The 23,041-nt window shown below is 36.9% G+C and overlaps 5 protein-coding genes and 1 long non-coding RNA gene across 7 annotated transcripts; 5 read left to right on the top strand and 1 right to left on the bottom strand.

Moving 5' to 3' along the window:
* The first annotated feature begins 3,329 nt into the window (after positions 1–3,329).
* LOC111456288 (ethylene-responsive transcription factor ERF113-like) lies at positions 3,330–6,029 on the top strand. Its single transcript, XM_023098116.1, has 3 exons — positions 3,330–3,333; positions 4,247–4,423; positions 5,407–6,029. The coding sequence occupies exons 1-3, from the start codon at positions 3,330–3,332 to the stop codon at positions 5,925–5,927; spliced, it is 702 nt and encodes a 233-aa protein (XP_022953884.1). The 3' UTR covers positions 5,928–6,029.
* Positions 6,030–8,208: 2,179 nt separating this feature from the next.
* Positions 8,209–12,373, top strand: LOC111455834. The gene is made up of 5 exons (XM_023097456.1): positions 8,209–8,469; positions 11,405–11,546; positions 11,644–11,745; positions 11,845–11,873; positions 11,995–12,373. The coding sequence occupies exons 1-5, from the start codon at positions 8,240–8,242 to the stop codon at positions 12,119–12,121; spliced, it is 630 nt and encodes a 209-aa protein (XP_022953224.1). The 5' UTR covers positions 8,209–8,239; the 3' UTR covers positions 12,122–12,373.
* Positions 9,303–10,353, top strand: LOC111455835. 2 transcript variants are annotated; one of them, XR_002712638.1, is made up of 3 exons: positions 9,303–9,640; positions 9,794–9,975; positions 10,067–10,353. It is a non-coding gene; the product is annotated as an uncharacterized LOC111455835 (long non-coding RNA). The 2 variants fall into 2 exon arrangements; XR_002712637.1 differs by lacking the exon at positions 10,067–10,353 and having other exon boundaries at positions 9,794–10,042.
* Positions 10,360–11,228, bottom strand: LOC111455833 (uncharacterized protein At4g14100-like). Its single transcript, XM_023097455.1, has 2 exons — positions 10,702–11,228; positions 10,360–10,619 (listed from the first exon to the last, which is right to left on the bottom strand). Exons 1-2 carry the CDS (start codon positions 11,156–11,158, stop codon positions 10,444–10,446), a joined length of 633 nt encoding a protein of 210 aa, XP_022953223.1. The 5' UTR covers positions 11,159–11,228; the 3' UTR covers positions 10,360–10,443.
* A 1,240-nt stretch (positions 12,374–13,613) lies between the features above and the next one.
* Positions 13,614–15,983, top strand: LOC111455832 (eukaryotic peptide chain release factor subunit 1-3). The gene is made up of 3 exons (XM_023097454.1): positions 13,614–13,896; positions 14,123–15,527; positions 15,618–15,983. Exon 2 carries the CDS (start codon positions 14,141–14,143, stop codon positions 15,449–15,451), a length of 1,311 nt encoding a protein of 436 aa, XP_022953222.1. The 5' UTR covers positions 13,614–13,896; positions 14,123–14,140; the 3' UTR covers positions 15,452–15,527; positions 15,618–15,983.
* A 929-nt stretch (positions 15,984–16,912) lies between these two features.
* Positions 16,913–22,324, top strand: LOC111455831 (adenine DNA glycosylase). The gene is made up of 7 exons (XM_023097452.1): positions 16,913–17,737; positions 17,812–17,871; positions 19,597–19,716; positions 19,850–19,947; positions 20,046–20,584; positions 21,065–21,171; positions 22,186–22,324. Exons 1-7 carry the CDS (start codon positions 17,378–17,380, stop codon positions 22,294–22,296), a joined length of 1,395 nt encoding a protein of 464 aa, XP_022953220.1. The 5' UTR covers positions 16,913–17,377; the 3' UTR covers positions 22,297–22,324.
* Positions 22,325–23,041: the final 717 nt, after the last annotated feature.

Below are 23,041 nucleotides of genomic sequence, written 5' to 3' on the forward strand. Positions count from 1 at the left end.
TTTTTTTTTTTTTTTTTTTTTTTTTTTTTTTTTTTAATCTTTTCCCTTCTTCCATTTTTATTTTTGGGTTTGACTTGGAAGTTGCCTGTAACAGTTGAGAATGTGAGAGACAAACAGAGGGAGCTCATGTGAAATTTTTTGAAATGAACAAATTATCGAAATTTCCATTGCTTCTGTGGCTTAAACCTAATGTGGATACTGTCCACTTACTATTCTTATGAGGCTACTATGATATTCCAGGTTAGCAGTCGACTCTGATCGACATCAGCCATTTCTTTGGTTGAGGCTAAACAAAAGGGTACGGCCAAGGCCAACTCTAAGGAGGGCGGCCATATTGGTTTGTTACCATTTTCTTAGCCCAAAAATGGTCGGGATTCAGACCTGGTTCATTGGGCCACCAGCCCCTAAGACTATTAATTTGAAATGGACCTAAATAAGGTGATTTTTCTTTAAAGTAAAATAACATTTATGATATACATTGGTTTGGCAAAACTTTCCAACAAAGGATAAGTCATAGCCGTACCTTTCCCACAGCCCACGACTCAAGTTCGATATTGAACGCTAATAGATTGGTCCTTTTCACATTTTAAGATTGGTGTTAGCCATTGGTAATCTTTTTGACGTTGATGGATATTCTTGAGCCAATTTTTAACCAAATCATCAATGAATTTGGTTATAAATCCAAACCATTTGAAACCCAAATGGGGAATTGAATGCTTTTAGGATCTGTATTGTTAGTTATGTTCTCTAAATTACTTTTGGTGACTTCAATTGCTTTCTTTGTTCTTACCATATAACTTTCATGATCTTATTTTGTTTCTGTTATCAGTTCTATTCTTGTAATTTTATACCTTTAAATAAATGACAAATTATATTAAAGAAAACTTAAAGATTATGTTTAAATTATGCTTGAATTTATTTGTTTAGATCTAATTTCATTAAATTAAAAGTTAATTGAGTTAATACAAAAAAAAAAAAAATTTGTCAACGTCATTGATGACATGGTTAGATTTAGATGGGCGGTTTACAAAGTCAATGAAAAATGAGAATACAATAACAATCTCTTCCAAACTTAGACTAATACCTAATCCAATCATTTATTCTCCAATCCTCGCATTAATATTATTCATTTTTCCCATACTTTTTTACGTCACATAATCAATTTAAAACATATATTAAATTCTTTGTTCCGACCAGACTATTTAAGATATGATTTCTTTTCTTTACATGTGTTTTCCCAACAAATTGAATAAGATAGGTGTGATTTCTCTTTCTCAAATGGTGTATCTAGTCATGATATTTATATTTTTTTTGTACTAAAAAAGTATGTATAATTTTCTTGTAAATTTAGGTTAAAATATTATTATGAGCTAGATATCCTTGGACATCTAGCCCGTAAAATATTAAGCCAATGTAGAATTGACCTAAAGAGATTACCCCAAATCGTCCTCACAACAACGACAAAACGTTATGTATGCCCACGACGGTTACGATAGGACGTTGCACATACTTGATCAGTATGTGCCACTCTGTATCGCTTGCAAATGAGTACGCCAAGAGAGAGAGGTAGGTGAGAGGCAAGACCAAAATTGAGAGAGACAATGGTGCCTCCCCCATGCAGCTTTAGCACCACATCCACAACAAGGCAGCAGCAGTGGGATGGTGAAGTTGGTCGAAAGTGAAAGGTGCCAGAATCGTCTATTTGGTACTCAACCCATGCGTGTGGGAGAAAATGAGATAGAAGACAATAGATTCACTACCTAATGGTCCTGATATTTCCTTCCATCTCATGCAACAATAGACTATCTCCACAGACTAATACGAATCGTGTCTTCCTTTTCGGTAGATCAATCATAGGAACTCTATACTCCGTGCTTTGCTTTGAGCAATTTTAAGGTTGGGTGACCTTTTGAAATTTTTTTTAAGATGCATGTAAGTGAGGACAAAGTATGTTGGAAGGACTAGTGTTGGTTGATGAGGATAGTCTTCGTTCTTAAGAAGCAAGGAGTAGGTAATGTGACCTTGTCGCACGAAAATGACAGGGTCATTAGGTACCGAATCCAGACGTTTAAATTACTAAAATTGCAAATACTAGAATTATAAAAAAAATAAAAAATAAAAATAAAGTCATGAAATAGGGATATGATAATGAACTCAAACTATATACAATAAATTCATATCCACAACTACTTGCTTGATTATTTTGTCTATTAAAAAATTAAAATAAAATAAAAATAAATAAAAACACACATTGGCTTTCTTCCCAAGAAAATTTGACTTACTTTCCCTTTGACTTTTTGACTGAATTTTTCGAAATTTTAAAATAATATTATAATAATTTATTTTTACTCACAACCATTATTACCTATTTTTATCAATGTCTTTTCACAATCATAATTTTCAACATTAATATCATAACACAAAATTTCCCAACATTTCGATTTAATATTAGATTATAATAATAATAATAATAAATTATGAAATTTTATTATTTTCTGTCCATTATATTTTGTTATTTTATATACGGGATGTGTCCAAATATTATTTTCTTCCATACATAATATATCGGATGGCCTACCAATTTTGACTTGGACATTTCAAAAATCAATTTTAAATTTTAATTACAAGTTTCAAAATATTCATGAATCAATTTTAATTATTAAATAAAATTCGCAATAGTTGTCTACATATCATTTTATGGACAGATATTATTACACCTATAATTGGTCCTTACACATTTCATATAATAATAATAATATTGTCTTCGACCTTTTATAAAAATTTCAAAACTAACTTTTAACTTTACCAGAGATAGACGAAAAACTTTCACATGAGAATCAAAATAAAGATTCTTTTTTAATAATTTGCAGAGACCAAACTCTCTATAAAATATATATATATAATTTAAACCGGATCGAGAAACATACCATCATCTTAAATGTGATAGGAAGGAAGGTTCTTCACTTCTCTCGGTGTGTATATATATATATATATGGAAAATAAAGGGTGGATTTAAAAATTAAGTCAAACTAAAATGCAAAATAAATGATTTTTTGAATTACATCCTAACCAAGTCAGATTTTGGTTGGAGGTTCATTATTAGAATAAGATTTTCAATTAATTCACAAGCACTACCATATTATTTTAATTAATTTTAACGTGGCCTTTTAATAATTGGTTTTTTTAGATCTATTTCTCTAAAATATATAAATTTAACCAGCTCACAATATATAAATTTTTTTTAATTAATTTAACAAAAAAAAAAATATATTAATTTTTTTTTCTTTATCGTACTACTAATTGGTTAATGGAATTAAGAAAATGCAATAATGGGTGAGACTCAAATATATATAATTATGTCGTAAAAATAAATAATTTTAGTTTGTTGTAAAAAAATCAATAAATAAAAATTATATATAAATCGTTATATTTCAAAAAAGAGACCTTCCTCTCCTTTGAACAAAAAACATTTATCACATTATTTAATTTCTGACCATTTATTTAGACCATAAGTTTAATTGAAAAAAATTGAGGGAAATAATACAATTTATATAAATAATTAATTTAGAGGGAGCCAATTTCAAGACGTGGGGTCCACTCGCAGCGCATATATCTCAAATAAAAAAAAATAGTATTCGAAGAAAAGAAATGCTTTGAGTTCCTAAATTCCATTTATTCCTTTCATTTTCAATTATAAACCAAATATTTCAATACTATTTTCATTTTTTTAATATAAATTCTATTAATAAAAAATAAATCATATTTTAAACAAATATATAACATAATTTCTAAAAATTAAAATCCTCTTATGTAGAGGGGAGTAAAAATTTAGACGGATCTAAAAGACCAAGAATATAGTTGGTCTTGAGTCTTGTTTAGTTAACAAAGAGAAATTTTTGTTCCTTGTTGTGTGTCTACTTTCGGTTTAAACCTAGATTGTGTGTCTTGAAAGGGGCGTATTTAATATTTTTGTTTTAGTATTATTTTTGGGTTGAAAAATTAATATTAGAGGAGAAATGATGAGAGAAAAAACTTTACCTTTATTGGTGGCCCCTTGTCGGTAGAATGAATGGTAATATGAGACTATGAAGTATATATATGTATAAATAAATAAATGAATAAATAAAAAAGAGATAAACACAGCAAAAAAACAAGGAAATCTCGGTGTCTATATATGCGTTTGATGTTCCACTTGGTTCCCTCTTCCTGGGTTCCTCTGGTCGTGCCATTGTGTGAAAATAAAAAGGAAACAAAATATATGTAACAGAGAGAGCAGTAGAAGTAAAAGAAAGAAAGAAAGAAAGAAAGGTGGATCGGCGGCATGGAAAGCGGGCACTTCCATGGGACGCGGCGGCGGAGGAGAAAGAAACAGATCAACCCTTCCCTCTCTCCGCTCCTCTCTCCGCTCCTCTCCCAAATCAAGGTACTTTTTGCTCTTGGTTTCTCATGTGTTTGTTCTTTGTGTTCATCAAATCCTGTTCATTTCCAGTGTGTTCCCATGATTCAATATTAATTCCGTAACTCTCCATCTAACCTAATTGTTATTCTCTTTACGTTTTTGACCATCCACCAAACCTTTATTATTATTATTATATATATCCATACGCCTTGCTTGATTGTCAAATCTTGAAAATGATGCCTTATTTGGGCGTTACCCATGCTTGTTTTATTTTTTTTATATACTCTCTACTAAACCATTGGAATTCAACATTTTTTTGACGGGTAAAAGTGTGCAATAAAGGTAGGGATTGATGCATGTTATGCTACACAATTTGATCACTCACCACCCACCCACTTTTGTTTTTATTATTATTATGTTCTTTTGTGGTGCATGGGAAGGCTTATGAACTCAAGAACATGGGGGCGCTGTAGGGACACACATGCTTCATCTCATGTGTCTTCATGCTTCTTTTACTTCTTTATTTTTCATGTTCCTTTTAGGACGATTCTCTAAATTTCTCATATCAATCTCTCGTAGATTTACTTTTGGTTTCACCCATATATAGCATTCCTCCCTCAAAACAAAGTATCATAGAACTCAAAAAATTTAATTTTAAGACCCTTATAATCTCTCTCCAACTTATGTGAGATCTAACAAGATAGATCGTTCTCCTCTTCAATTGTCATGGGATACTCCTCACCCAAGGATTTTAATGTGTGATAACGACGGATACAGATTTAGAAATCTATATGTTTGTCAGTCAAGATACAAATTTGAAGTATTTCTATTGGTTTAAAATTGAGATTATTGTTGAATAATTTTGTACATACAATGTATTTGTATATAATATATAAATATAGAGCGGGGTAGGTCTTGCACATGCAGGCATTTGAATAATATTGGAATGGAGAGATATTGATTATAAATTGATATGATAATATGTGGGAATGTGATGGCAGAAACAGAGAGGAAGATACATTATAGAGGCGTGAGACAAAGACCATGGGGGAAATGGGCGGCGGAGATTCGTGACCCGAAGAAAGCGGCTAGAGTTTGGCTTGGCACTTTCGATACGGCCGAGGCTGCTGCCATTGCGTATGATAACGCCGCTTTGAGGTTTAAAGGCACCAAGGCCAAGCTTAATTTTCCCGAACGAGTTCAAGCCAACCCTGCTGAGTTTGGCTTCCTTCCCTCCACTGGCGGTGCCGCTGCAGCTCCGGCAACCGTAGCATCCTTGTCATCATCGTCGTCGTCATCATCATCTTCTGTTGCTCTTCTCCCGCCGTTGCCGCAGGGAGAAGCCTTCCCCGGCCTTCACCAGTACGCCCAACTCCTCTCCAGCACCGACGCCGACTTCCCTTATTATTCTTCCACTCTTCTCAACCAACAACCCCATTACCCTTTCTCTTCCTCACCCAGCCACCCACACCAACAAGACCACGATCACTACGGCAAAGATTTTGGCGCCGGTGGCTCAACCAATTAGACCCTTTTTATGTGCTTTTGTAGTATCACATTTTATATGCTTTGCTTTCACGATTCCTATAAACCATATAATTCTAAGTTAAATCCTTTTTCATTCCCCCTTCAACTAATTCTATTTCTGCATACAATAATAGTTAGCTCAAATAAAATGTAAATTAAATGTGACAAAATGTGATGTGAAAGGCTACTCCAACCACTCTTGGAAATGACCAAGTGGGTTTAATAAGGTAGGTAGGTATTATAGGAGGAGGCTCAAAGTTGATGAGGTTAATATCTATTGCTCCAATTGGGGAAGGAACTCAAGTTTTCATATTTTGTAAGCATAGAATAGGAGAGGATGGGATATGTTTATATTAGGGTAATTTAATTATGGAAGTTTAGGTACTTTAGCAGCATGCCAGAGTTGGTGTGGTTAAAATAATAGAAGCTATCAAAAAGTGATGGTTTGGTACTAATCTAATGAATTGCATTAAATAAAGGCTTGCCGACCTTACAATGGGCCTACCACACGAATCTAATCTAATTTCTTTTTGTTAGTATGAACAGTTTGTTGCTTACATTCATGAACCCAAAATTCTTAATCAACTCTCCTGCATCTCTCATGTTTTATTGCTTCAAAAAGCTTTATGCTTCTGGGCAAAAAAGATGATTCATCGTTCTTCACTAACTTCATCTATTATCAATCAGGAGATTAGAAGTTTGAAATCTCTTAATAAATAGAAATGATAGCTAATATGACATACTACTACTAATTGATTATGAGACGAGAGGTTTGAAACCTAGCTACCGTTGTGGATTGCAATCAGGAGATTAGAAGTTTGAAATATCTGTATGAATAGAAATGATAGCTAATATGTCATACTACTACTAATTGATTATGAGACGAGAGGTTTGAAACCTAGCTACCGTTGTGGATTGCAATCAGGAGATTAGAAGTTTGAAATCTCTGTATGAATAGAAATGATAGCTAATATGTCATACTACTACTAATTGATTATGAGACGAGAGCTTTGAAACCTAGCTACTGTTGTGGATTGTTGGGAGAGGAGTCCCATGTTGGCTAATTAAGAGGTTGATCATGAATTTATAAGTAAGGAATACATCTCCGTTAATATGAGATACTTTCGAGAAACAAAAAGTAGAGTCATAAGAGGTTATGTTCAAAGTGGACAATATCATACTATTGTGGAGGTCTATGACTCTTAACATACTATCAGAGTCGCGCCCTTAACTTAACCATGTTAATAGAATCCTCAAATGTCGAACAAATAAGTTTTGAGCCTTAAAGGTGTAGTCAACCGTGACTCAAGTGTCAAACACAGGATATACTTTGTTTGAGGCCTCGATTAAGGAGAAGGTTCCATAGATCTCAAAAAAGGCTCTAAGTTTACATGTAAAGAGTACATCTCTATTGATACGAGACATTTTATAGTGTCATAATCCCGAGATTAGAGGTTGGAAAGCTAGCTACAACATATAGGTTAAGTGGGCCTTGTCCACTTGTTTGAAGTGGGGCAGGTGAAATCGTTGAAAGCCCAAAAATGGGCAATCTTTTGGATTTCCGTCGGCGGAGAAGGATGGAGTGGAACTCAAATAAAGAATGGTGTGGGGGAAAACGACAAGAGAAAGGGAGGTTGTTTTGTACGTCCACGTAAGCGGCGTGGAAGGTGACGTGGAAATGGGGTTTGGGGGGGTTGCAGACCCATTATTGGGGTGGGGGGACCATTTTTCTTTGTAGTTGATGTTGATTAATTGGACACGTACGGCTCTGCTGCTTTCGGCTTTCTCTCCACGTCAACTTTTGCGGCTTTGCTTTGTTTAACTTTCCGTTGGTTCCTTCCCTTTTTTATATTTTCTTTCCTCTTTCTTATTCTCTTCAAACAACAAACCATATTCTTTTTCTTCTTCTTTTTATTTATTTATTTTTAATATTATTCCTCCACATTTTATCCGTGCCTTTGCATCCACCAATTTACTTTATTTCAATTTTCAATTTAATTCTAATTTTGTCCATACACCTTTTTTTGCTTAAAAATATATTGTTTTAACTAATTAAGTTATAATTTTGAGTTAAGATTATAAATTAAAATAATTAATATCTAATTTCTTGATGTCGCTACAATTTGAGAAACTTATGGGCTGGGCTGGGCTGGGCTGGGCTTCCAGTGATTTTCGGCCCATATTACAATGTAATGAAATCCGTCCCGGCCCACGGTCTGATTTTTTTTTTCTTTTGGGTTAAAAGAAGAAAATATTGACCGGTACGGCGGAGTCGGAAACAAGCGGGAGATTTTGTGGCGGAGGCAGTCTGAAATGGCGCGTGGATGTTATGTGCCTCCATTCTTTATCCCTCGAAGCTTCCTTCTCTTAGTTTTTCGGCTGATACTAAAACTAAGTTGCTGCTTCGTTCCGCAGCTTCTTTTCCTCCGCCATCTAAGTTATCAGCTCTCAATTGCAAGGCAGCTGGCCAAACCTCGCCCACTCCCACCGTCTAGCAGGGAGTTTATGGCCCTTGGACCCTTGATTCTTCCGACGTTCGAGAGGTTCAGCCTGCTTTCTCTTTCTCTTCTTTACTTATCCTTTAATTCTTTCTAATATTTGTCTCTTACGATTTGGATTTGCGTTTTCTTTGTAAGTTGTAACTGATTATTTGTATTAACTCCATTATTCATGTGCATTATTGTATTAATTCCATTTGATTAAAAACTCTCATGTCGATCGAATGAATCATCCTTTCCACGGATTACCCTAGGAAAATGAAATAGCCTGAATGGTAGAGGAATTTGTGTTTAGATAACTCCTTCCATGAGATTATGTAGGAATACTGTGCAAAAAGGTAATGTAGCCGCTTCTTCTAGCATCTTATCAAAATAAATCTCTTTCTTCTTCTTACAGGTCTCTTATTACCCTACCTAATCCTTTGACTTTGGGTCTTTAGTCATAAACATGAAACATGAAAACCAGTAATGAGTAATTCAACCTTTATATTACTGATTAGTTAAGTGATTTTAGGTTCATAATTTCTCGATTGCATGTGTATATGTGTTTCTCACAATTTATTTCACTCGAATTTCAAGATGATTAAACGAGAAATTCAAATTTCCTGTTTTTCACTACACTTAATGTTGGTGTGTTGTCTGGTTCTGGAATTTTCATGCAGCATACTTATTGTATAGCCTACCTAATGTTGTGTCATCTAAGCCTCCTTACCGACAAGATCATGGTGCCTGGCTCAATAATTATAAATGATTTGATCATAGTGCTTAAATGTGATAGCTGTCTTCATTTACTTGCTAGTAATTTAGGATTTGACGTGTACTCAATTTTCATTGGTGAAGACAATCTCATGCGTTTAAAGGGTTCTCATGGGTTTATAAGTAAGAATACTAGTTGTTATGAGGCATTTTGGGGGGAAAGAAAAAGCAAAGCTATGAAGCTTATGCTCAAAGTGGACGATATCATACTTCTGGAGGATCGTAGTTCTTAATAGAGGATTGGGCTTATCTTGAGTTTTGATCCACATATATTTGACTGCAATTAAGCACACTCTTCAATCTCTATGGGTGCTTGATGTTGCTGGATCTTTGTTAACTTACACAAATCTTGCACAACCAGCTGGGGACAGCATAGTGCAGTATGTTGTTGATAATCCATCGGCAGTCTGGTTTATTGGTCCTCTCTTTGCAGCACGGACTGGACTAGTCTTCAAAGAAGGTATTGGGTATTTTTAATATCTTCCAGGACTTTTAACTTACTATCTATGCCTTTAATGTTGTATTGATATGGCAAGCAAATTATAAGAAGGAAGAAAATATTGAAGATTAGTATGGTCGTATATTGATGAAGTCTCATATATCTCCATTGTAGTCTTGATGAAGCAGGCAAATAATAAGAAGAAAGAAGATACTGATGAAGCAGGCAAATAATACGAAGAGAAGGCCTTGATTCGAAAGCTTGAGCAGCAAGAGCTTAGTAAGAATGGTGATTAGAACATTTGGATGAGAACCATCAGGAAGAACAGTGTCAAAGGAGTCTTACTGTACAGGACGGTATGTCTGTACTGTCTTAATGCAGCCTGTATTATAATGATTAGTTTATACAGAACGCACTTAATTAGTTTTCTTTCAAACCTGTTTCCAGAATAAATGCCACTCTGATAAGCAAATGGCTCAATTGAGACATGCAATCGTAATTAGGAGAAAACAAGACTATACTCGAAACTCTACAAGCAATCCTATTAGTAAATTTCTCCCCTTTGTCATCTCATCTAAACCATTCAAATCTAGTAATCTGCCTAATCGAATTGGGAGAAGGATCACAGTCTCTCTCCCTCCATAGATGTTAAGTTCGTGATGAGATGTTTTGGTATTAGAATGGTCAAGTCGGAACACAAATGAGGAGAGAAACCCTTTGTTTGAACAAACATCAAGATATAGATCATAAACTTCGGTGCTAATTTATTCAATTGTTGTCCAACAAGTTTAGGGTGATGGGAGTAGGCAGGAAACAACAAGGTTTCAGATAGCAGGAAATAGGGAGCCCCTTAGAACTCCATCCATTACAGGAAAATTCTGGTGGAGAACCCCATTGTTAGCACCACCTCCCTTGCCGTCAAAGCAGTAGACAGGGGCTTGCCATTTCTCATCCTCCAGCACAGCACCCACTTCAAATGTCATCACATGAGCCTCTCTTCCTGCACAATTGGGGAAGGGAAAGTGAAAACCCTAATATATAGCAGCAAATTAAGAATCGGGCAGACAGAGACAGAGGGTTACCAGTATAAAAGACCCAATGAACAGGCCTTTTGGTCTCAACATCCTCGTAATACCAGATGAAATCGACCTTCTCCCAGACATTGCAAAGGAAGCCATTGACATGGCGTTGACCAAGATAATTGGCTCCATCGAGCCAATTGGGTCGGAGAATACCCACCTCGAACTTAAACGGAGAGCAAGTCTTGGAGGAGTCCAAAGTGTAGTAGAAGGAAGTGCCGTTGTTCCACTCGAGGTCGTAGAGGACGTTGCCGAGCTGGTGCTGGATGATGTTGAAATTACGACCATTGGGCCAGTCGTACCAGAGGTCGATTATCTGAAGAATTCCGCTATAATTCGCGAACAGAATTGAGTGGAATTGGAGAGGCCATGGGGTCGGAACAGGATCCTCCGAAACGGAACGCCGCACACTCACAGTCAGCAATGAAAGGACAAGGAAGAAGGTGGCCTTGGAAACCATGGCTTCTGGGTTCTCTCTCCTCTCTATCGGCCAGTAATGGACGGAGAAGAAGATGGAATTTAACTGAAAAAATAAAAAGTTGCAGAAAATAAACCTTATTTTCTGGATAACGATTTTCAGGTGGGAAAAATTTTAATTATTAAATATATGAATGGACGGTTATACCCTCTCCGAGTGCGTAGCCCTAGGCATTTCAAAAGTTAAAGGCTGAGATTTGTTTCTAAACAAATCCAACGGTGTTCACAGTTTCCAGCCGCTCCTTTATATTCGTCCTAGACGGCGCTCTGCTCCTGTTTCCTTGCATTCATCCTACCGCCCTGTGTCTCTCGCGAACTCCCGTTGGGATTTTAGGGTTCGCGATCCAGACGGTTGCTTCTTGATCATCATGGTAAACTCCAAATTTCCCTGCTACATTTGGATTATGCCTCTTCATCTCTTCCGAATTCGGATCATATAATTTTCACTTTCTTTCACGCTATTGACAGGTTCTTCAAAACGACATCGATTTGCTCAATCCTCCGGCTGAACTCGAGAAGAGAAAACACAAGCTCAAGCGTCTCGTACAGTCGCCCAACTCATTCTTCATGGTATGTCGATTCGTGTTCCTCCTTTAGACTTTTTTATTTTTTAATCTAATCGTTACTTTGATAATGGTGATCGAGCTGTTCTGTTAATTCTGAATGCAGGACGTGAAGTGTCAGGGTTGCTTTAACATGTAAGTATTCATCTTTTTCATGTATTATGGTTACATGTACTTTGTGTTTTCCCTATAGGGTTGGATATTTAGGTTGTTTATTAAGTGAGTGATGGCATAAAACTCTTTGAATGGAAAACAGAACGACTGTATTCAGTCATTCACAAACAGTCGTGGTATGTGGGAATTGCCAGACGGTCTTGTGCCAGCCAACTGGAGGGCGCGCTAGGCTAACAGAAGGGTGCTCCTTCAGAAGAAAGGGCGACTAAGTCCTTATCTCAGAATTGGCTTGCAGTAGGATCAGGATGGGTGGGTTTGAATTTTGATATTGCAATTGAGCACATTTTGTCTTTGTCTCGGGTTTTCTTCGTTATGGATGTTGATTATTCAATTTTGTTTGAGAAGAAGAGCATTTAGGCACCGTTGTTGCAGTACATTGATCTTAATGTTATCCATGAAACTAAGTTTTGTTTGAAGGAATTCACATCAAGTGTTTTTGCGAGCTCCCCAATTCCTTTTAATTGATCGGTGTGTTTAGATTTGCTTGCCTTTATGCCATGAGTTATAAATTTGTATCGTATTTTTAGCTGCTTTTAATCTTTGAGGTATTTACTTGTTCTTTCTCGAATGGTTTGTCATTTGTAAACCATTAGAATTATTTGTTCTTGTCTCAAATGTCCTGGAGAGTATAGTGGTTGCCTATTTGCTCTGCTTTTGACCCCCTTTTTTCAAGTGTAGTGGTTGTCTATTTGTATGATATTTGCATTGTCATACAATTTATCCTTCTGGTTGTTCGACTCTGGTTTTCCTTAATACGTTGCTCTTTGGATATGGCGAATGGATGTAGAAAAAGTTGGTCCATTTGTTTTCTGTGGCTGACATGGGCTTAGATATGTTATCAAGAGTAACTAGATATGTAGTTATATATTATCAGAACAGAGCAACAAATTGTTTTCAAGCCAATGCATATCAAGCCAATGCATTAAGGGCGTCCCATATTTAGCCTGATATTCTGTTGATTCAAAGATTTTGTGTATTCAATTTGGTTGGTTTGGATTGAGTTAGATTTAAATAAATGGAAGTTTTACGTGTTAGGGTTTAAAAGTTCTAAAATTAGTTTGGGTTACCTAAACTACCTTGATTGTTAATGTTTATGATATATATGTATATATATATATATTATAGTTTTATTATTATTTTAAATATTTGATCTTCAAAATCTCTTAATTTATTCTTTTGGTTTGAAAATAAATAAATAGATATTTTAAATGTTTATTTTATTATAAATAAAATTTTAAATTAGTGATCCGATTAGATCGTGCTAAATTTATTGTTTAAGAAAGAGAAAATTTACTTTGGGTTAAATTTCAAATCAATTGACTTTTAATAAATTTATTTTTTAAAGTCTTGTAACTAATTATTTAATATTTAATAATAATTTGGTGGTTTTATTTGTAGGTTAATATTATTTCTCACATATGAAAAATCTAGAACTGTATAATATACCCTCTAAGTTCGTTCTTGATGAACAGGATTCCCTGTTAGTTATATATTGTTAATTGCGAATAAAATTTTTAAAAATTAAAATTAAATGAAGAGGCTTTATATTTCAATCAAATATATATATATATTTTTTAAATTAAGCCATGGTAAATTGCAATTAAAATATTATAAATAAATAAAAAAAATAAAAACAGCAAACCAGCCCAGCCCAACAACTTCCACCCTGTCTTTTGAAGAAACCCTAAATCTCCCTAATTCAATCTTCCATTTCTCTCAATCTCCCGTTTCTCAATCTTAGATCTCTCTCTCACCTCTCCCGAGCAGAGTCTACGGACCCCGTCCCCCGATTGCTTCCCCAACTCCCCAGCTCTCGTTTTCAATCCTTCTCAGATCTCTTCCGGTGGTCCGAGATCTCTCTGTCTCCAACTCCCAGCGGCATCTCTTACGAGCATAATCCCCCGTACTAGCGGCCGGCAGCAGCTCTCTCTCACGAACCCACATCGCGGCGGCTTCTTTCTCTCTCGAGCACCCATCCCCGCCGGTAACTCTCTTTCAAAAGCACCTAAGTTTTATCATAAATTCTTGTGTTGTTGGAAATCATATGAAAACTTCCTCCAGACCTCCTGCTCGAAAAACATTTTGTTTCTCTGTTGTTTCTCTTTTAAATTTAATTCAATAACCTTTCCCTGCTTAACCACTCATGGAAACGATGGGTTTTCTTGATTCAATGCATTCCCTCATGTATTTTTCTTTTTCCTTTTCCACAGTATTCTCATTTTATTACGATGGCTGATGGTCATGAAACTGATAAGAACATTGAAATATGGAAAATTAAGAAGTTGATTAAAGCACTTGAAGCTGCAAGAGGCAATGGGACTAGCATGATCTCTCTCATCATGCCTCCTCGTGATCAAATATCTCGTGTTACTAAGATGCTTGGTGATGAATTTGGAACTGCTTCGAACATTAAGAGTAGGGTAAATCGCCAATCTGTTTTGGGCGCCATCACGTCTGCTCAGCAGAGACTCAAGTTGTATAACAAGGTTCCTCCAAATGGGCTTGTGCTATATACTGGAACAATCGTGACTGAAGATGGAAAAGAAAAGAAAGTTACAATTGATTTTGAGCCTTTCAGACCTATAAATGCTTCTCTCTATCTCTGCGACAACAAGTTCCATACGGAAGCCCTGAATGAACTTCTAGAATCTGATGACAAGTTTGGCTTCATTGTCATGGATGGTAATGGAACACTTTTTGGGACATTGAGTGGTAACACACGTGAAGTCCTTCACAAATTTAGCGTCGACCTTCCTAAGAAACATGGAAGAGGAGGTCAGTCAGCACTTAGGTTTGCCCGTCTTCGGATGGAGAAACGACACAACTATGTCAGGAAAACAGCAGAGCTTGCAACCCAGTTCTATATTAATCCGGCCACTAGTCAACCCAATGTTGCAGGATTGATACTGGCTGGATCAGCTGACTTCAAAACAGAGCTCAGCCAATCTGACATGTTTGATCCTCGTCTTCAGGCTAAAATACTTAATGTGGTTGATGTCTCTTACGGAGGGGAAAATGGATTTAATCAGGCTATTGAATTGTCGTCCGAGATTTTGTCTAATGTAAAATTTATACAGGAGAAGCGTTTGATTGGAAAATACTTTGAAGAGATTAGCCAGGACACGGGGAAATATGTTTTTGGTGTTGAAGACACACTGAAAGCTCTGGAGATGGGTGCTGTTGAGATACTAATTGTTTGGGAAAATTTGGATATCAATAGGTACGTATTAAAGAATGTTTCCACTGGTGAGGTTATTATAAAGCACTTGAATAAGGAACAGGAAGCCAATCAGAGCAACTTCCGTGACCCCGTCACCGCTGCTGAATTGGAGGTTCAAGAAAAAATGGCCTTGCTGGAATGGTTTGCAAACGAGTACAAGAAGTTCGGTTGTACCCTGGAATTCGTTACAAACAAATCACAGGAAGGATCACAATTCTGCAGAGGTTTTGGTGGTATTGGAGGAATTCTTCGTTACCAGCTTGACATAAGATCGTTTGATGAACTATCCGATGGGGAAGAGTATGGTGATTCTGAATAGCAATCAATCAATCACTCCTCGTTGCTGGTGCAGATGGGGGATAAAGAGCTTGCACCAGCGCCCAGGGTTCTCGGAGGTTAGTTTTGGATTGAACTTTGTGAAGGATTTATATAATGAACTTTGTCTTATGGTTACATGCTCAATAGTCTACCTTTTGTACTCGTAGGGGTTATGTCCTTTTGATCGTGATTTGGCGCCTATCTGATAGATCTTCAAGGATGCGTGCTCCAATCTATAGCCACAGTGCTCTGCCCTTGTTCTCGCGGAATGGTTGCTTCCTACAGCAGATACTCAGTTACAAAAATATTTCAAGTATTACAATAATATTCAATGCCGTATGACCTTAGATTTTTGAGTTTGTGTCGTTTTGACTATTTATCGTTGCTGATAAACCATGTCAGTTGGATTTGAATTCATATGCATGTTACAGTGTTTTAAGGTTGTTTTGGTAAGGTATGGTTTTTGGATATCTAAAAACAATGTGTTTGGAATTAATAGAAAACGGCATCAGGAGCTAGGCTACTTTTTTAAAGATGCATTTAAAGCGTTATTATACTTTGCCCAAGTGTGTTAGGTATACCTTTAGGAAGTGCTTATGGATAAGTTTGTTTTAGTTTGACGCATGGATGTGGTTTTGAACCTTTGTCCATGTCATTTGTTTTGATGAAGTGCTTTTACCCAAGTTATTTACTTTTGGAAGTGCTTTTACCCAAGTTATTTACTTTTGGAAGTGCTTTTACCCAAGTTATTTAATTGGTCACACAACCTAATAATAGGAAGCAATTGACATAATAAACCAATATATTAGGAATGTTCCCATTAATTAAGCACTGAAATCTTAGAACCCCCTAAAATAGATTATTTGATTTACTTAGTTAATAAAATACTACTATTACTAAATTTAACGTCACTTCATACGGTAATTATAGAATGTAGAGACCTTAATACCTATAATTTGCTCCGCAATGGCTTCAACTTGTGAATGACATACAATCTATAGCCTAAGATCTCAGATCTATTATTCATGTAGAAAGGAGTCTCAAGTACGTTGCCAGCAGATAAAGATGTATGCAGCTTACAGGCGGGTAAGAACATAATTCAAATTTCAGACTACAACAAAACTAACCCAAGAGGAGAAATGGTATGGCCAAGTTATGGATACATCATAGTAAGGTAAGCAAGAGATAGAAGGCGGTGGAAATGGCTCACCTCGGTGGCACCCAGGTTTTCAATCACTGCTATCTTGTTTCCTGGAGCCGAGAAGAAAGGAGTTAAGAAATGCGTGCCCAAGAGAGTGAAAAAAAGTACCGAGTTGAGAAAAGATAGGCAACCTCGAAGGTCCAGTTCTCGCTCCTTAATGGCATTGAAGAAATGAGGGCTTTTCCAGATTAAATCCACTCTGGGTCTCCCCATGTTCTTCTAACTTGAATTCACTGGACGACGATGGGGTTTCGGGGTTTAAGGGTTTAGGGCGTCGATGTCAAACGACAGCAAGCAGCGCTGCGTGGATCGGAACACGAGACGTCCACATTTCGGTCCGGACCAACCCCCTTAATGGACTTTCAGACGACCCAAATGAATTCACATTTGGGTCTCTCCATCTATATGGTTGTGTATTAAAGTTCTAGACTTTTTAAGAAATTAGACTGAATTCACATTTGGGTTAATTCATTATTCATTTTGTTAGTGAAAACTAATTGAATATTAATCCCGTCAAACTGGGATTTTCCCGCCCCAATCAGGTTAGGGGGTCGCAGTGTTTACCTTTTCTAACCCAGCTACACTAATAATGGACTGGGTCCTCGTACATCGCTACACATACCTTCCCTACTCGTTTCTTTTCTCTTCTTCTCTCCTTGGCCGGCACTTTCACCTCGTGGGTAATCATTGAAGAGTCATCAGGGTAGTGGGACGGGTTGTAACAGCATGAGCGGCGGAGAAAAGAGCGAGAACGAGGAGGATGTGAAAAAGAAACCAACGAAGGGGGAAAAGCGCCGGGGCCGAAGTCCGTCCAAAAGGGAACCAATCACTGACATTGAAGATATTATGTTCAGCATAGATAAAGTTCAGACAATGAGGTCACCGCTATTGGATTGGTACGACCTTAGCCATAGGGACCTTCCTTGGAGGAGGTTGGACAAAGGGCAGCCTGAAACACGGGGTTATGGTGTGTGGGTATCAGAAATAATGCTGCAGCAGACGAGAGTTCAGACCGTCGTTGAATATTACAAGCGTTGGATGCATAGATGGCCCACCGTTCAACATCTCTCTCGTGCTTCTCTCGAGGTTGGTTTTATGATTTAGTTTGAGCTACAATATTGTCTTCTTTACTCTCAGTAAGCAGTTTAGATATCTGGCAGGAGGTGAATGAAATGTGGGCAGGCTTGGGATACTATAGACGAGCTCGTTTTCTCTTAGAGGTAATCTTTACTCGCTGCACTAATGGAATTTTTGGTCTCTTAATATCTGCCACCACGATTACTCCTTCCAATTTCCTTGGACATGGTTTAGGTTGGCATTTACTTTTAAATATTAGCTTCGTTTGTTAAGAGGGCAGCTTTTTGTTTCGAATCTTTCTCACGATAGAGGTAGGAGAGGTGGGAAGCTTTTGAAACTCCCTTAGCTTGTGTATGCCATGTTAACAAATAAGATTGATTGTATCACATCCCAACCAACCAATCAATTTTCTAATCGATTCAACAACCTTAAGAAAGAAAATGAGGATAAGTATTCAGGGTATTGAAATAACAACCTAACTTGTGGTCTCCCTCCCAACAAGCTTCTCAAACTCCCTTACACCCTATAAGCTCCTTCCTCAAAGACATACTCAGAAAACCCCATGCTCGCTCTTGTTTCCTAAGGCTTCATGATTCTAGGCTTTGTAAGACTCCCTTGATGGAGGGAGATTTACTCTTTTATCAAGTGTACTGATTTATTATATGTCTCCTTTCGCTTTGTCTGTGTCGATAAGGAATTTGAAAAGACCATGAGGCACTTTTTTCTCTTGGGTAGGCCATGGTGATAAGAGAATCTCACATTTAGTGAGATATGTGAGAAGGATGGAATTTTGTAGAATCCCTTGGTGGAACACTCTGGAAGTGAGAAGTACTTCTCCTAATTTTATTTCCAATCTCTTTTTGGAAGGTTCCTTGGATTGCAAATCAGTTATTGGCCAATTGATTTCCCATATTGTATGAACTTTGATATCAGAAAGATATGTTAGCAGTGAGTCAGTGACATGTCTGGGACAGTTGCTAAGATCATCGAAACTTGAAAGTTTGTATTAAAAGATGAGGAGTTAACTGGATATTGAAGCTTTCTTGAGTTATCACGTGGAAGAGTTCTATCTAGAGAGGAAGATTGTAGAAGCTGGAATTTGGAGTCTTTAGGATGGGACTCTGTCAAATCTTTGCTAAAACATTTAGAGGGAGCTGAAATCTTGAAATTTGAAGAAGGTGAATATGTTGACCTGGTGTTTATGGAGAGGGTAAACACATGCAAAGGAGAACAATCCTGAGGATAGAATGAAAGCGAGCGATCCTGGTACATGAGTGAAACTGGACTACATTCGAATGAGAGTGATCCCAAGGATAGGACGGTTAAAATAGGTTTAAAAGAATTTGAAAGTTACTACCTATACCAACAAGGTACACCTTCTTTTTCTTTTCTATGGCTCAATCATAGGAACTCCGAAGTTAAGCATGTTTTCTTAAAGCAGTTTTATGTCGGTGACCTCTTGAGAATTTTCGTAGGATGCATGTAAGTGATAACAAAACATGCTGAAAGGTCCCATATTGGTCTGTAGGGATAGTCTTCACTCTTAGAAGCAATAAGTAAGCAACATACCCATGTTGTAGGAGTGCAGGGTAATGTCGAGGCACATAGGTGTCGAATCCAAATTTCAAATCTTGGACTTGAGGCGTTCCACTTCGACTGTAATGCACACCATATACATACATCCTAGTGGGTTTTCTTTTCTACTTGTATATTCTTTAGTAAATTGACTGCATGTTACTTATCAAAATATTACAAATAAAGTACAAAAAGAACTGCAATGAGAAATATATATATATATATATATTGACATCTCTGGATATTAATCATTGCTATGAAATTTTGAATACCCTTTCTCATTTTGTTGTTAGGGTGCAAAGTTGATAGTCAAAGAAGGTGGCGAATTTCCTAAAACGGTTTCTGCCCTTCGAAAAATTCCTGGAATTGGAGAGTATACAGCAGGGGCTATTGCCTCCATAGCATTTGATGAAGTGAGTGTTTTTCTCGCCTATTTTTTTCTCCGACTCGTTTTAAAAATCTTGAGGGAAAGTCTAAAGAGCACAATATCTGCTAGCGGTGAGTCTGGGCTGTTGCAAAGCACTTCTAAATATGTTTCCTGAGCAGGTGGTGCCTGTGGTTGATGGTAATGTGATTCGGGTAATCGCTCGATTAAAGGCTATTTCAAGAAATCCGAAAGACTCAAAGTTGGTTAAGCAAGTTTGGTGAGCATATTTTCTAGTTGTTCTAAAGGCTTTTATAGAATCTTTGTATCCTAATTGTTCTCATTGTTTTTTTTTGGGGTGGGGGGTGGATGAGTTAGGAAGGCAGCTGCTCAATTAGTTGATCCTTCCAGGCCTGGGGACTTCAATCAGGCACTCATGGAGCTTGGTGCAACTTTATGCACACCAACAAGCCCAAGCTGCTCAACATGCCCTGTGTTTGATCACTGTGAGGCCCTTTCAAGCTCAAAGGATGATAGTTCAGTTCTTGTCACAGATTATCCCGCTAAGGGTGTAAAAACCAAACAAAGACATGATTACTCTGCTGTTTGTGTGGTTGAGATATTGGAAAATCAGGGCACATCTGAGTTGAAACAATCCAGTAGATTTCTTCTTGTAAAGAGGCCTGATGAAGGCTTGCTTGCTGGCCTATGGGAGTTCCCATCTGTCTTGTTGAATGGAGAAGCTGATTCAAGTACAAGGAGAGAATCCATTAACAGCCTCTTGAGTAAATCCTTTGGACTTGAACCAAAAAAGAATTTTGAAATCGTTATTAGAGAAGATGTTGGAGATTTTGTCCATGTTTTCTCGCACATCCGTCTCAAGATATATGTTGAACACTTGGTGTTACGTTTAAAAGGTTCGAGTTACTTCTCCTTTCTTTCCCATCTGTGCATTGAGCATGCCATGAACTCTGTGACTAGAAACTTGCTACAAAACTTAACCTATATGAGATTTACTTATCTTATACGCTGTCAAACATTCTGAGTCATTTTATGTTCTTTTGCGTGAGATCTCACATTGGTTGGGGAGAGAAACGAAACATTTTTTATAAGGGTGTGGAAATCTCTTTTTAGTAGACATGTGTTAAAACCTTGAGGGAAAGTCTAAAGAGGACAATATCTAGTAGCGGTGGGCTTGGACTGTTACAAATGGTATCAGAGGCAGACATCGGGAGGTGTGCCAATGGGGACGTTGGGTCCTAAGGGGGTGGATTGTGAGATCCCACCTCGGCTGGAGAGGAGAACGAAACATTCCTTATAAGGGTGTCAAAACCTCTCCCTAATAGACGTGTTATTTCTTTCCATTTCAATTAATTTGCTTGTATGTGTTCTTGAAGGTGAAGGTAGCAAGTTGTTTCGGAAACAGGAGAAGAAATCTATATCATGGAAATGTGTGGACAACAAGGTTATGTCGAGCATGGGGTTGACGTCCAGTGTGAGGAAGGTAAGCAAAGATGGCGCTTTAGATGACTTCTCGTTATGAAATATTTAACTTGAAGGTTCTATTTTCATCATTAAACTTGAAAGAAAACTCTTTTAGATGGGATAATTTATAGTAGCCCAAACCCACCTGATATTGTTTTCTTTGGGCTTTTCTTTAAGGACTTTCCTTCAAAGTTTTAAAACGCATCGAGAGGTTTCCACACCCTTATAAGAAATTCTTCGCTCCCACCCAACCGATGTGAGATCTCACAATCCACCCTCCTTAAGGGCCGTTGGCACACCACTTGGTGTCTGGCTCTGATACCATTTGTAACAGCCAAGCCCACCACTAGCAGGTATTGTCCACTTTGGCCTGTTACATATCGCCGTCAACCTCACGGTTTTAAAACTTGTCTACTAGGTAAAGGGTCTAGCACTACTCTGACCAGTGCCTCGCACAGTTTGGTGACTCACTCTGATACATTTGTAATAGTTCAAGGCCCACTATTAGTAGATATTGTCCTGTTTAGGCTTTCCCTTCAAAGGTTTCGCCTCAAAGTTTTAAAACACGTCTACTAGGGAGAGGTTTCCACACCCTTATAAAGAATGTTTCGTTCTCTTCCCTCTTCTCCAATTGATATGAGATCTCACATTTAGTATTCCTTCGAACAAACAAATCAATACTCATATAGTCTCTGGACGTTGAGTGGTATGAACATTAACCACACTTGAGATTCAAAATCATATATACGTTGGATTAAGTGACATTGAGAATCAGTAAACAGGGACTTCTCTGATCACATGATCACTCTGTTTGAATGCCCTCGTGCATGCATATTTATTTATGGATTGCATTGAGATTTGATATTTTTACAGTCCATGATATCATAATGAATACCTGATATGTATGATCAGGAGATGGAGGGAGGTCAACATACGTTTCGTTTTCTCATTGTATTTGTATATAATTAGTGTTACTAAGCATGATTATACTCAAGAGATGAAGTTGATTAATAATCTGACATCTTTTTGATAGGTGTATGCCATGGTGGAGAAATTTGAGGCAGAGAAGATATCTCCTAGCCCTGCAGTAGCCACGAAAAAACAGAGACCCACTTCAACAAACTTGAGCTGCAGGAGCTGTTGACCTTAACCAAAGTAAGCTAATATATCCACCCGCCCGTGCTTGGGATTAGAAAAATGGTAAACTATCGGGGTCGAACCGACTAAACCATCCGTTGTTTATTGGTTTAAAAATTTTCTTTTCGGCGACTCGATATGAACATAATTTATGGTATATAAAATTAAAAATTTAAAAGAATGGTTAAATATTTGTAAAGAGATAAAAGAAAAAACGTGAATCACGATACTAAGAGAAAAATCAAATAAAGGTTAAAAGAATATTGGATTTGGATTTATTTGGATAGATATTTCAAGGGTATTAGATTTGGAGTGGGGCCGTTCTGCCCATTACGTGCCTCTGGATCAATAATTGGAGGAGGAATCAAATTACATGCATTAAAAATAAATATGATTTTTTACAAATATTTGAAAAAAATGAATAACATCGCTATCTAACTCAATCCATCTCGACTAAAAATAAATAATCATTTAGGTCATCAACTCGACCCACCGTTCAAAAAAATTTCACAACCTCTAATATTTTGTGTCGGAAAAGTGTGATTTTTTGAAAATTTATTTTCTGATGGGAGATTCGAACATCTGACCTCTAATATTTTAATAAAAATGTTAATGCGTTAACCAATTATATTAAAAAAGAAAGTTTAATTAAATACAGATTTTAAGATATTAATAGAATTTTAATGATGGATAAGAAATTATTTGTTATCCATGTGATGAAGTGTATATGAACAATGAATGATTTGTTGCTC

Source organism: Cucurbita moschata, unplaced genomic scaffold (assembly GCF_002738365.1).
Source record: "Cucurbita moschata cultivar Rifu unplaced genomic scaffold, Cmos_1.0 Cmo_Scf00018, whole genome shotgun sequence".
NCBI lineage: Eukaryota > Viridiplantae > Streptophyta > Magnoliopsida > Cucurbitales > Cucurbitaceae > Cucurbita > Cucurbita moschata.